General features: G+C 45.0%; 1 protein-coding gene across 19 annotated transcripts in view; it reads right to left on the bottom strand.

The window, feature by feature from the left end:
- Positions 1 to 3,629: 3,629 nt before the first annotated feature.
- LMO2 (LIM domain only 2) overlaps positions 3,630 to 13,482 on the bottom strand; it is a 36,380-nt gene continuing 26,527 nt past the window's right edge. For 12 of the 19 annotated variants that reach the window (XM_063782853.1, XM_063782843.1, XM_063782845.1 and 9 more), the window contains 2 exons: positions 9,652 to 9,867; positions 3,630 to 4,624 (listed from right to left, as the gene is read on the bottom strand). In XM_063782853.1, coding sequence (XP_063638923.1) covers positions 4,405 to 4,624; positions 9,652 to 9,867 — 436 coding nt within the window. In that variant the 3' untranslated portion in view covers positions 3,630 to 4,404. Of the gene's footprint in view, positions 4,625 to 9,651; positions 9,868 to 12,192; positions 12,306 to 13,482 lie in introns of all 19 variants that reach the window. The other 7 variants (XM_063782851.1, XM_063782849.1, XM_063782850.1 and 4 more) reach the window with 1 other exon arrangement.

The following is a 13,482-nucleotide window of genomic DNA, read 5'->3' on the forward strand; positions in this document are numbered from 1 at the left end:
TCAGGCTGGGAATGGTGGCTCAAACCTGTAATCCCAACACTTTGGGAGGCTGAGGCAAGAGGATTGCTTGAGCCCAGGAGTTCAAAACCAGCCTGGGAGACAGAGCAAGACCCTGTCTCTAAAAAAAAAAAAAAAAAAAAAACAGGAGGAAAGAAAGGGAGAAAGAGAGAGGGAAGGGAAGGGGGGAAGGAAGAGAAGGAAAGGAAGAAAAGGGAAGGAAGGAGGAAGGACGGAAGGAGGAAGGAAGAAAGGAAGGAAGGAAATATATTGGGCACTACGTGCCAGGCAGGTGCTACAGTCTGGCAAGGGTAAACCAGAGACAGTGTCCCTGATTTTGCGGAACTCAGGGTTCAGGGTTTAGCAGCAATGTTCTATTGAAGTCAGGGGACAACAAAGGAAGAGGAGTTGCTTGATGAATGTGTAGATTCCTGGGTCCCATCCAAGAGATCCTGATTCTGTAGATTTGCAGTTTGGTCCAGGAGCCAGCATATTAATAGTTTCTCCTATTAATTAGAAGATTTCTAGTACTTGAGAATGATTGGATGAGCAGCTATAAATTGGAGAGATTGAGGGGGCTACCTGGAAGAGGCGGGGCTTGAGCTGAGGGTCCAAGGTCAAGTCACAGGTCAGCAATGTCCACAGGGCCCAGATCTTGTAGAAACTGGCAATTAAGGGCACCCCACCAGAAAGTGACAGCATCAAAATTTAAACCCTTCACTGGCTGGCCTCCAGCCAACACCCATACACAAACTGGGCTCACTGAAATACTCATGCTGCAAGTCAAGGTCCCCAAGTCTTTGCTCTTCCAGGTCCAAGGCCATTTCAAATGTCTCTTCCTCTTTACTCCAGACAGATATGCTTGGGCCAATTTAATTGTTCCCTTATCTGCGTTTCCAGAGCACTTTTTACATTGCTTTATTGTGGTGCTAATCCTATATCATTGTGCGTTGTTTACATTTCTGCCTAGACTAAACTCAAATATCCCCAAATAATCTGGGACGGAAGGTGTTCATTCTCCCTCTTTTGCAGATGGGAAACCTGCTGTTCAGTGAGGTGAGACTTCGAGAGAGCAGCAGGGCACAGGGTGAAGCGCCTTGGTTAAAGCGACTTCTGTCACTTCTCAGCCGCAGGACCTTAGGAAGTTAGTTACTTAACCATCTGTGCTTCATTTTCCTTGGCAGCACAATGCAGGTGATAAGAAGTAGAAACTGCCACCGAGGCAGGTTATGTGGCCTCAAGGAGTTAATATATGTAAAACTAGAAGAGTGCCTGGCAAATGGTAAGCGCTATGTAAATGGTTATTAAGCAATTAAAGTCATGTCACTGGAATTCAAATCCAAGTCTTCAGATGATAAATCTCCTAGATGCTTGTTCTATTTTAACTTTGTAGGACTCCAAGTTTTCCTGAAAAGTAGTAGTTATTTTAGAAGCAGCAATAAAAGGAAGCTGGTTTGGGGCAAAAGACATTCAAGAGATAAGAGGATGGTTCCAGCCAACTGCTTTAATGAAGGCACGGACCAGGGAAGAGAGCAGATGTCAGTTCTCCTGACCCTAGGTCAGGCACACACAGTAACACATTCATGCAAGGACCACCAGGGTAGACCTTGGGAGCTGGTCCCACTGAGTCCCTTTACATGTCTTTCCTCTTAAGTCAGTTGTGGGTTAGATATTTGGGCCCCTGGGGTGACGTGCTACAAAGATTGCCTGCGCATCCACAATTCTGCAAGATGGTGCCATTGACAAACGGAAAAGGTTAATTATTGCTTTGTTGAGCATGACAAAAATATTGGCTGATTTCTTGAATCTTAATGTGTGTTGTGCTACAATGGGGATTAAGAATAAAGTTTAGATTTCCAAAGCAATGATCATTTGTATTTTTACTTAATACTGCTTATAAGATAATTGCATAGATAAAATCTATTACCATTACTATTATTACTGTAAATATGGTTTAAAATGGTGAATTAAATTGTGATTGATTTTGAAGATGATGTGCAGAACAAATGAGTGATGAATGTATGTGAAAGTTTTCAGTTTAGGAACCAAGGGTAGACAGTATCTACATGTGGAAGAGTTTCAGTGATTAACCTTTGCATCAAATATTAATAACTTAGAATGCTTGATCTTCCTAACTGGGAGATATTTTAGAATAGCCATTCTCAAACTTGAGCATGCGTCAGAATCATCTTTAAGGCATATTAAAACACAGGTGGGGCACGGTGGCTCATGTCTATAACCCAACACTTTGGGAGGCCAATGCAGGTGGATTACTTGAGTCCAGGAGTTCAAGACCAGCCTGAGCAACATGGGGAAACCCAATCTCTACCAAAAAGATAAAAATTAGCTGGGCGTGGTGGTGTGAGCCTGTAGTCTCAGCTACTACAGAGGCTGAGGTGGGAGGATTGCTTGAGCCCAAGAAGTCAAGGCTGCAGCGAGCCAGGATCATAACACTGCACTCCAGCCTGGGGGACAGAGAGAGATCTTGTCTCAAAACAAAGAAACAAACAAACAACCCACAAATTGCTGAACCCCATCCCCAGATTTTCTGATTTAGGGTATCTGGGGTGGGGCCCATGAATCTGTTTCTTTATTATAATAAGTTACCAGGTGATGTTGATTCTGCTGGTCCCCAGAGAGTTTGAGAACCACTGACTTAGAACAAACATCCCCTCGCTGGTAATGCCTTTCCATCACCTGAGCTGGAATGCAATGTAACTGGATTTGTTTTAAATAGGCCACCTTAAGCAGTCAAATTTCCCAACTACTTGTAGCATTTTACAGACCAAGAGAGCCATCACTTCATTATTTCTCCTCTAGAAGAAAAAAAATCATTTGTCTCTCTGTCCTGGGATTTAAAAAAATTAAAAATAACAAAGATCACAAACCTTAGGAAGATTTAAAGGAATCTTATAGTTAACATGCAGCCTTAGCTGCATGTTTCTTGTGTCTTAATAACTGAACACATTTAGACTTCTTGCATTTCCGAGTACTCTAAGGAAATCATTGAAAAGCATATTCTTCTTCATCTAGGTTTGTCCTACGTCGGGACCCTCCTGGGCTAGCGCGCTTCAAGGTGATGGCCAGAAGGTGGCGCTCTGCATCAGTTCATGGGGGCGGCCTGACTCGGAGGAAGGCAAACACACAAACCAAGGTGCCTGCTTTAAATCCGCAAAGTAAAGGTCCTCTTAACCACTTGTCATAAAACACCCTGAGACACCCGTCTTGGAAAATCGAAGTGTCAAGCTCAGCATCTTTGCCACATTTCAAACTAGGTAATTACCTTCTCTCCCAAAGGGAATCTGCTTTATGTATTTGTGTCCTTTCTAGGTTACAAGTTTCCCAAAGGCAATGATCTTGCCTTCCACTCACTCCATACAATGCTGAAGTGAAATGCATATTTTACAATAACAATTTAATTATTCTACATTCCTCGGAGCTACATGATGACCTGTTACATAATTGCCAGTAATATAGAAATGTGCCTGCCTCATACAAACCCTTGCAATACACAGAAGTTTTTATTTGACCTAAGAGTAAATTGCTTATTTGCTTCTCCTTTAGAAAAGAAAAAGCAGAGCATTTCCCCGCCATCCCAAATTATAAGTCGTAATCAAATAAACAACACTGTATTTCAGTCTGTCATTTTTATTAAGCCTGCAGAGCTGTTTTTTTTTCTACACACGACAAATACTTTGATATAATCTAGGATAATAAAATAGTTGAACAACTTTTTAAGATTTATATTTGTATAGAAACAATCTGTGGAACTCCTCACCTCAAAATGAAGGTGTCTAAAAACAGTGATTCATCAGCATTGCTTTAAATAATTGTTTGGTTAAAACTTGTGGTTTCCATTCTCAACCGAAATGTGTCTCCATGCAGTTTTCCTTGGGTCCAAAGCTTAAGGCCTTGGGAAGGGGGCCAAGAAAAAAAGAATGGCCCCTCTCCTTTCTGTCCTTCCCTTGTGTGGAGGACAGTGATTGAAACAGGGGAGTTAAAAAGCCAGGAAGAAATCAATTGCACGTCTCTAGTTTGCAAGCGTCAAAGTCACAACAAGTCTGTACACAACAACTCTCTATCTGTAGATATGAAATTCCATCATGATAGCACAGCGCCCGCTTGCCCCTAAATGTTCCTTTCTTCTGCTAATCATGTCAGTTACTATGGATGGGCTGTGGCCCTAAGTTCTCCCTCAAGGGCTGGTCCTTCTGTCACCTTGAAGTGTTAGCCCCTGAATTATGCCACTTGGATGCTATGTCTTGATACCCAATAAAGGTCTACCATCCCCTAAGAAATCCCTTACCCCACCCTCAAACCCCCAAAGTGCCTAAGAGTGAAGACGAAGATGCCATGGAGACGGCGTCTTCAGTGAACACCTCCCCAAAAATGCCCAGGGACTCGGGCCTATATCATCCCATTGATCTTAGTCCACTCGTAGATGTCCTGTTCGCACACTATGTCAGAGTTGATGAGGAGGTATCTGTCACCTACACAGAAATGCTTCTGACAGGCGGCGCATTTGAAACATTCCAGGTGATACACTTTGTCTTTCACCCGCATTGTCATCTCATAGGCACGAATCCGCTTGTCACAGGATGCGCAGAGACCGTCTTGCCCAAAAAGCCTGGGGCAAAAGAAAGAAAAGCTAAGAAGACAGTGAAAGGGACAATCCTGGAAGACAGGGCTCGGGGATGAGCCCTAGAAAGGAGGCCGAACTTTCAGGATGTCAGGAAGCCAGGGAAGGTCGGCTCCAGAAGGAGGGCCGGCTAGTGCAGTCTTTACCAGCAGGCAGAGGGAACTCAGATGAAACTGGCATTTGGATCTGGCATAACTCCTCCCTTTTCTGAGCCCTCTCCCTGTCTGCAGCAACCGCTCATCATTCCCCTAGGCTGCCCCCTGGCTCCTCCTCTGTGGGCAAGGCTCTCAGCTGATGTGATCTATCATAAGGAGTTAGGCAAGTATTACCTGTCCCCTCCCAGGGGAACCCTCATTTCAGAAAAGCAGCTGGAGAGAGACCCTAGGGGCCCCTTTGAGAGGGTACTGACCAGGAATGCAATAAAACGGGCATTCTTCTGAGGCTCCCAAACTCTATCATGTCAACAGCCACTGATTCTACCCATGGGGAGAGCTGGCCTTGAATACCTCCATAAGCTGCAAAGCACATCTCCCCCTGATTATTCGCTGGGGCCCCAGCTGCTGGGAGACAGGGAGTTCCACAGAAAACAAGCGGTGCAGCTAATCGTGCCTCTGAGATATGGAGAACCAACAGCATCTCTCCACCATGAAGGGAAGATCTTAATTCATGGCCCTCGCTGCCCACTGGCATGAATCAAAAGGGAAACTTCTTTTCTGACATTTAAATCAAGACTCTCCCAAGCCTCAGTTGATCAGTCACTTATTTCAGGCAGTATTCAGTGTCAAGGTGGGAGACAGAACATGGCAGGGCTCAGTGCAGTGGTTCTCAAAGTGTTGGTCCTGGGACCAGCAACATCAGCACTGCCTGGGAACCTGACAGAAATACAAATTCTCAGGCTGGGCGCAGTGGCTCACGCCTGTAATCCCAACACTTTGGGAGGCTGAGGCAGGCAAATCACTTGAGCTCACAAGTTCGAGACCACCCTGGGCAACATGGTGAAACTGTGTCTTTACAAAAAATACAAAAATTAGCCGGGTGCGGTGGTGCATGCCTCTAGTCTCAGCTATTAATACTTGGGAGGCTGAGGTGGGAGGATGGCTTTAGCCCGGGAGGTGGAGGTTGCAGTGAACCGAGATCATGCCACTGCACTCCAGCCTGGGCCACAGAGCCATACCTTGACTCAAAAGAAAAGCAAAAACTAAACAAACAAACAAAAAAACAAATTCTCAGCCCTCCTCCCTCCCTACGCAACTGAGACACCCTGGGGAGAAGGCCCAGCAGTCTGTGCGTTAACGAACACTTCCGGGGGACTGGTTGACATTTGAGAATCAACAGCAAAAGTGCAGTAACACAAGTACCGGAAGCAGAGAAGACCCAGCTTCAATGTCCTGGACCAGCCCTGAGTGACCCTGGAGAGACCTCTGATTCTCTGAGCCTCAGTGAAATGGCAGCCATCGTAGGCTCCACCTCACTCAGCTGTTAAAACAACCAAACGAAGCATGTCAGGGCAGCCATGGTCAAGGGCTAAGCCAACGCTGGTTATGTTTTAACACATCTTGGGTGTATTCCCAGCTGCGCCAGTCTTGCTGCAGGAAGTAATTTTCACTCGTGGCTGAAAACATAGCATGTTAGCAGGTGGTTTCTACATAAAACCTTTAGGATAGTTTTAGGTGAATGCTTGCTCTTATTGGAAGTTCTGGTTGATTTCAGGATATCAGAGAATCAGTGGGTACATTCTGAGAGGTTGTAGGGGACGTAAGGGCAGTTGACACATTTTGCAGTATTTGGGCAAGATTAATGGAATTGACAAGAGGTGGTCTGCGAGTGGAGAGCTCATTGTTCCGGCCAGGGCCAGCTAATTTGCCTCTGAATCCTGCTTTCCATTTGAAGATCTCCGAGTGTTTTCAAAGCACCGCCTGGGAGCAAACTCATTACTGGGGGAGAACATTTTATCCCAACGTAGCAGATGGTGGAGCTGCAGGTAACCGCCACATTGGAGGTCACAGAGTGGAAAGACAGTTCTGGTTTCCTGACTGCTCTGTAAGTTAAGTTTGGGCCTGAGCAAGGATGAACGACTGAGAAAACAGTGTGCATGGAATGAATCCAACTGCCTGGGGTGTGCGATCCTTAAGGAAGGAGGGAGCTTATTAAAGGGAAGTCAGGGGGTAAATTACAATCCACATCAGGCAGCTATGAAGGGAAGGACAAAGGACGAATATGTGGGAGACAAGTTCAGGTCCCAGCATCACCTCTAACTTGCCAGGTGACCTGAGCAAATGGAGTCCCCTGTACAGGCTTCTGTGACTTAAGCCGTAAAGCAAGGGAACTGAAAAAGAAGGTCTCTGTAGCCCCGTCCAGCTCTGGGATTCGGAGATTCTAATATTAGTAAAAAATAAGCCAGGACTTGACACCTAACTTGAGCATTAACCTCTGGCACCAAGAATTGGTATCTTAGGCTGGATATCCCAGAAGCAGCCCCTGAGGCAAGGATTGATGTGCCAGTGATTTACGAATGAGGCATTCTCAGGAAAAACCTGGAAGGCAGCAGGGGAGGCTGGAGGGAAGGGGAGGAAGCCAAGCCAAGTTGTATCCTCAGGCAAAGTCCCTCAGAGGGGAGGGACCCTGGAATATAAGTTATGCCTGGCTCCAGGCAAGGCTGCGGGGCTTGATACTCCCACCATGTCTGTCACTGGTTAAGGTCCGTTGGGGGTCTAGTTGGGGCAGGCATACTTCTGGCTCTAACAGATTCAGGTGCTGGCTGTTAAAAGCAAAACCACTGCCATCACCGCCACCCCACCACTCCCAGCACACAAGAATTAGTGAAAAGGGATCCAAGGAGATCTGGCTCAGCACAGACATGAACAGCTGCTCTCGGGTTCCCAACAATACAACACAGCAGCAGAGTTGAGGTTCTGCATGGGGGTCTCATGAATATTTGAAGCTAAATGTCGGAAAAGAACTGTAACAGGCAACTCAGCCATTGGAAATCCTCACGGGGACAAGTTATCCTAGGGGTGAAGACGAACTCAAACACATTAGAGGGCCCGTTCAGTTACTCCTCCAACTTGCCTTGTTAAAAGATCCTGCCAGATATACTAAGAATGCCAGTAAACAAGACCTTGGCTAAAGGACCATCCCTGACGCAAAAGACAATTTTTCTCCTCTGTCAAGAGATGTCCCACCTTAAGCTCTCTGCTGCCCATTTTAATAACAATAATATAAATATTAAAGAATGGCTGGAAATGCCTGCACTAATGCAGAGTTAATTAACATGTTGCCTAGGAATGTGGCAGGGAGAAGAATTATTTCATGTCACCAAGACACAAGTTAATTAACATTGGGTTCTCCCAGACTGTTTTTTTTTTCCTCTCCTTTTTGAAAATGGAAAGGATTAACAAGCCCAGGCAGCACTGGTTTTATTCCTGAATGTTATATAAAACGGTAGAGATAGGGAGAAGCTGGGGCTCTTCTGACCTTACTCTATCTGCACTTCAGTTAATAAGATTCAAATGATTTGACAGAGATGGAATCAAGGGTCCGATGGGAATCATTTACCCGTCTGCCTTCTCACTGACTTGGCAAACTGGGAGTGAGCAAAACCAGGTCTGTATTTATCCAAGTTCTATTTTCTGTGACTTAAAAAAAAGAAAACTGACCAAAATTATAAGCATGATCATTGCAAAATCCTACTTATTTTCTCGGAACCACCATATCTGCAAGGACTGCAAGGACTTTATCTGGGAATTCAACAAGGACAAAAAGCTTCTTCTAACAGTCTTTAGGTAAAGCGTCCTTCACTGTGAAACTGCCTGCAGTTTTTTTTTCGGTTTTGTTTTGTTTCTATAATGTAAAATGCTCTGAGGGCAGGTTTGGGAGGAAAAGCTGGCCCAGCAGCCAAGGGCGCTGAGGTCTCAACAAGCTTCCATGGGTTGGATGGTCCTGGTGTATCAGGGAAGCATGCTTCACAGACCCTCTGCTCCAGGAAAACGGAGAAATACTGACAGCTACACAGTTGAGCAGATCTGACAGTAGAGGGCACAGAGACAGTTACCTCCACAGCAGCTCATCGGAAACTAGAAACGCTAGTACATTCTAGGCAAAGGCATTCACACAGTGCTGGAAAATTCGGATGGCCAATAGGATGGCCCAGAGCACGGGAGATGTCCTCAGCTCCTGTCTTACTTGGCGTTGTCGAGTTCCTATTTTACTCTTCCATTCTTCCATCCCTTTGCTCATTAGATTGGAAAATAATGATTATGTAAGAGCAGCTAACATCTATTTGATCCATACCAAGCCAAGTAGTTTATCTGCATTATTCCATCAAATCCTCCCCACATCCTTAGAGGTAGGTGCTATTATCATCCCCATTTTACAGATAAGGAAATCGAGGCTTAGGAAGGTTAAGTAACTTGCCCAAGGCCACCAGGCTGGGAAGCAATGGTATTGGGACTCAAACCTCCAACTGCCTGCAGGGCCTTTGCCTTTCTGTTCTTCGAAGACTGCCTTCCTGCTATGAGTCAATGCTTGGAGCTCCATATGCTTTCTATTTTTAAATTTCTCATCATATAATACTGGAGTCATACAAAAAAAATTTATAACATACATATATGTTCTGAAGCATTCAAATGAGGTCCTCAGAGCCCACCTCCAAACTTAGAAACACTCCCAGTCCCTCTGATCCTCCGTGTGTACTCCTCCTCAACCCCATCCCCTAGCTTCTCCCGCTCCCCAAGGGAACCACTTTTCTGAATTTTGGGTATACAATTCTCTTGCCTTTAAAGATATTAGTATTTTACCACATAGGAACGTAACCCTGAGAACACGCTTCTCAAACAGGAAGAAATGCCCTCTGCTTCTCAGCACAGGAGCTGAGACTCAGCCTCTGCAGTCTGACCTCTTTCTATAGGTGGTGTCCGAGCCTGGAGCAGGGTAAGGGGCAACACACACCGACTGCAGATGTCCATGGACCACCCAGCCTCCCTTCCGAGGGCCCAGTGGAGTGCTGGGGAGGGTACCTGAGATAGTCTCTCCGGCAGAGCTTCCGGCCCAGTTTGTAGTAGAGGCGCCGCCCCACCTCGCCCAGCCGGCAGCCACAGAGGTCGCAGCTCAGGCAGTCCTCGTGCCAGTACTGGTCGATGGCCTTCAGGAAGTAGCGGTCCCCGATGTTCTGCTGGCAGCCGCCACATGTCAGCAGGGATGGGGGGATCTGCAGCACCTCATCCACTGGTTCCCTGGAGAGAAGGCCAAGCATCAGGGACAGCCTCACCAGAGTGAGACCAGCACCGAGGGTCCGAGATCGTTTTGGGCCAGACAGGGCATCTCACCTGACTGCCTTTCAGTGACCTAAGGGAGAAGGGACAGGACAACACATCCCTTGGCCAGACTGCAGAGTCCCAACCAACCTTGGGTTAAGACGGGAAAGAGCCAGACCTTACTCCCTAGATCTCTAAGAAGTAAACACAGGGCACCAAGAGGCATCAAAGGCAACTGCAGGCGGCACTGCGCCCCTGCCCATGCCCAGCACTACCTGGGCACCTCTGGTCTTCTGCTTTTTCCCACTCTCCCCGCTGACTCTATCTTCACAGATCTCCCTCATTTTCCTCCTCCTATAACCTGGACACCCAAGGGCACTGCCTAACCTCAGAGGACGCACTCTGGACTAAAAGAGTCGCTCACTGCCAGGGCAGCAGATGACCCAGAGTGCTAAGAATCTGCAAATCCCCAGTGCCATCCTCCCTCCAGCCCTAACCAACTGCACAAAAGCAGAGGTGAGGAAGAAAGAAGAATGAGACCAAAAATTATTTTAGGTTGCTTTCTCTTTCCAAAATCAAAATTCCATCAGGATATAATAGGAATTCTCCTAATTTTACTTTTTTACAGAAATTCCATTTTCCATTCTTCCTACTGAAGGAATACTTGGAGGAAAATCCCATATCGTAAGGCCATTGTTACACTTAAGAAGGACATCAAATAGGCCTTTCTTTCCTTACCTGAACATTTTTATAAGAGTAAAATTGATTTGGATAAAGTTGATTTGAGGAAGAAAATGAAGTGGGGGCAATGATTATTTCAAAGAGAGTGGAAGGCAATTAAACAGACACTGACATCTCAATCCAGCAATTGTTAATAGGCTGTGACACGTGTTCTTTCGTTAATACGCCATGCACAGCATCTCCTGTTCACTTTGCTTCACTGGAATCTGAATACATTTTTACATTTAAAAATAAATAACTTTGCTAAAAGAAAATAAAGGAGTGGAAGGAATTATTCTAGTGTCCCCCACATGGGACACAGCAAACACTTAATACTTGTTGATTTATAATAATTGGCAAGTGTTCTCTGGAACCTTACTTAAACACAAATCTATTTCTTAAAAATCTATTATGTTTCAAAAAACAGACCTTCTTCCAACTGTAAAATTTCCAAAGGGAGTTTCCTCCTGGGTACCCTGCAGGTATGAATCCATGTCTCCTATTTCTAACTGGTACTAACTTACCAGGTGACCTTGTGTCCTAATTCGTCTGTGCCCATAAAGCCCAGCAGCCATTATACTTGGGGACAGGAGGCTAGGTGGCTCAATGTCTATAACACTCTGACAACTTCAGGTGATCCCGTCATGTGAAGTATGAAGTGTTCCTTATGAATATTTAGGAGTGCTAAAGCCATGCCCACACTTTCTAGACACAGTGTAACAGCACTTCATGAGACTATCATCTTTGGAACAAGAAAATGGGAAGCTCAAGTTAGTTTATCTGGGGGAAAAAAATGGCCAGGTACAGTGGCTCATGCTTGGAATCCCAGCACTTTGGGAGGCCAAGGCAGGAGGATCACTTGAGCCCAGGAGTTTGAGGCCAGCCTGGGCAACATGGCAAAATCCTGTCTCTACAAAACATATAAAAAATTGCCCAGGCTTGGTGGCATGAGCCAGTAGTCCCAGCTACCCAGGAGGCTGAGGTGGGAGGATCATCTGAGCCCAGGAAGTTGAGCCTGCAGTGAGTACTGCACTCTAGCCTAGACAACACAGTGAGACCCTAGCTCAAAAAAATTCAAAACTATAGTTTTTTGTTTGTTTGTTTGTTTTGAGACACAGTTTCACTCTTATTGCCCAGGCTGGAGTGCAATGGCACAATCTCGGCTCACTGCAACCTCCACCTCCTGGGTTCAAGTGATTCTCCCGCTTCAGCCTCCCGAATAGCTGGGATTACAGGTGTCCACCACCAGGCCCAGCTAATTTTTTTTATTTTAAGTAGAGACGAGGTTTCATTCACTGAAGCCTTGCTTTCTTTCCTTTGTTTCTACAGATTGTATACAAGGACTGCCATTTCCCCTTCTAATAACTAATACCCTAGCTTTTTCATGTGTATCAACTCAGAGTTGCATCTCTTCTCTTTCCACCGCCCATGGTCTTACTCTGGGCTTTCAAAACCACTCATGGAACCTCGACGCACATTGGATGTCCCGATGTTGATGCTGCCAAAGGACTGTGAAAGAAGAGAATTTGCCCTTAACTGGTGCAAAACTGCCTGGAATTCAAATGAACTGCTCTTGTTACTCACAGGGGAGGCAGTGGGGGCCACCAGTAGCACAGCAAGGGAATCTCTGTGTTCATGAATTCTGGCTGGCTTTCTGTCCAAATGTTTCATTTGCATATAGCTAGGCAAGTCTCCATCTGTAATTTGGAGATGCTGATTGTAATGACCCAAGCTGGATTTGAGGAAGTACACAATGAAGCATCTAGTAGGATACTGGACAACAGGAGGAATGTAAAGTAAAAGAGTTACGGTGATGGCCTGAGATGAGATGGAGAAGTAAAGTATAAGATATTGGCTCTGTCTTTCTGTACTTAATTAATGATAATATCACATTATACTTAATGGACAATCCAAGACAATGACTGAATTAGATTGATTCACCCTCAAATTAATATTTTATATTCTCCCAGACCCTTATCTTGAATATTACACCTGAGTATCATTTAAGCCTGGATTTCTGGGATAATCATAACAATTTCTAAGGGCATGGGGAGAATGTGCTGCAGCAATTTCTCAACTGGCTTGTCCCTCTTTGATCATAACCTGTCTTCGTTGGGCAAATAGTGAAGTGAAGGAAGGAGCTGGTGAGCCTCCAGCAGTAGATATCTGTTGTATTAGGAAGTTAGGATGTTTCAGTTTCTAACCTCAGTGAAAAAGCACAAACTTTGAAAGAAGCAAACTTCCTTCAGGGAAATGAAACCTTCAGATTAATCTTCTATTGAAAGGATTAGTGACTAAATTCTGCTGATCAAAAAGGCATGAGGCACCAATTCATCCAATTCACTCCCTTATTGTGTTACTATGATCTTGCCCAGTCTCTGAAACTCAGAGCTCAGTTTTAAGTTTATTTTAAAAAAGTGATCAAACCACCCTTTAAACCCATTGTTTGCATAAACATACTTTTAAAAAGGAATGTTATTTTTCTCCTGAGAATTTGTTGAAGGAAGTGGGGGTTTTTGCTATAACAAACCTAGCTCATTACAGAACTGGTGTCTTAACCTTCAAGACTGAATAGTGATGTTTATATTCTCATTGGATGGTGGTACTTCCTGTGTTTTATGAGAACATGCTGAGCTTTTATGCTGGTAACTGAGGGTAAAACCCAGGTAAATAAACACTATAGAAAGCCGAAATTGAAGGGTGTATGTGTGTGTGTGCGGTATTTCAAGCAGGAAAGCACAATTCTTTTAAAGCAGGAAAAGAAAAAACAAAACAAATGTCTCTTAAAAGCACAAATGGACAAGTCATTAACCAGCTCCTTTGGTCTTGTGTAACAAATCCCTTCAAAGGATTAGAGGGGGACTTCAAAGGAAT

This window comes from Pan troglodytes, chromosome 9, assembly GCF_028858775.2.
Source record: "Pan troglodytes isolate AG18354 chromosome 9, NHGRI_mPanTro3-v2.0_pri, whole genome shotgun sequence".
Taxonomy (NCBI): Eukaryota; Metazoa; Chordata; class Mammalia; order Primates; family Hominidae; genus Pan; species Pan troglodytes.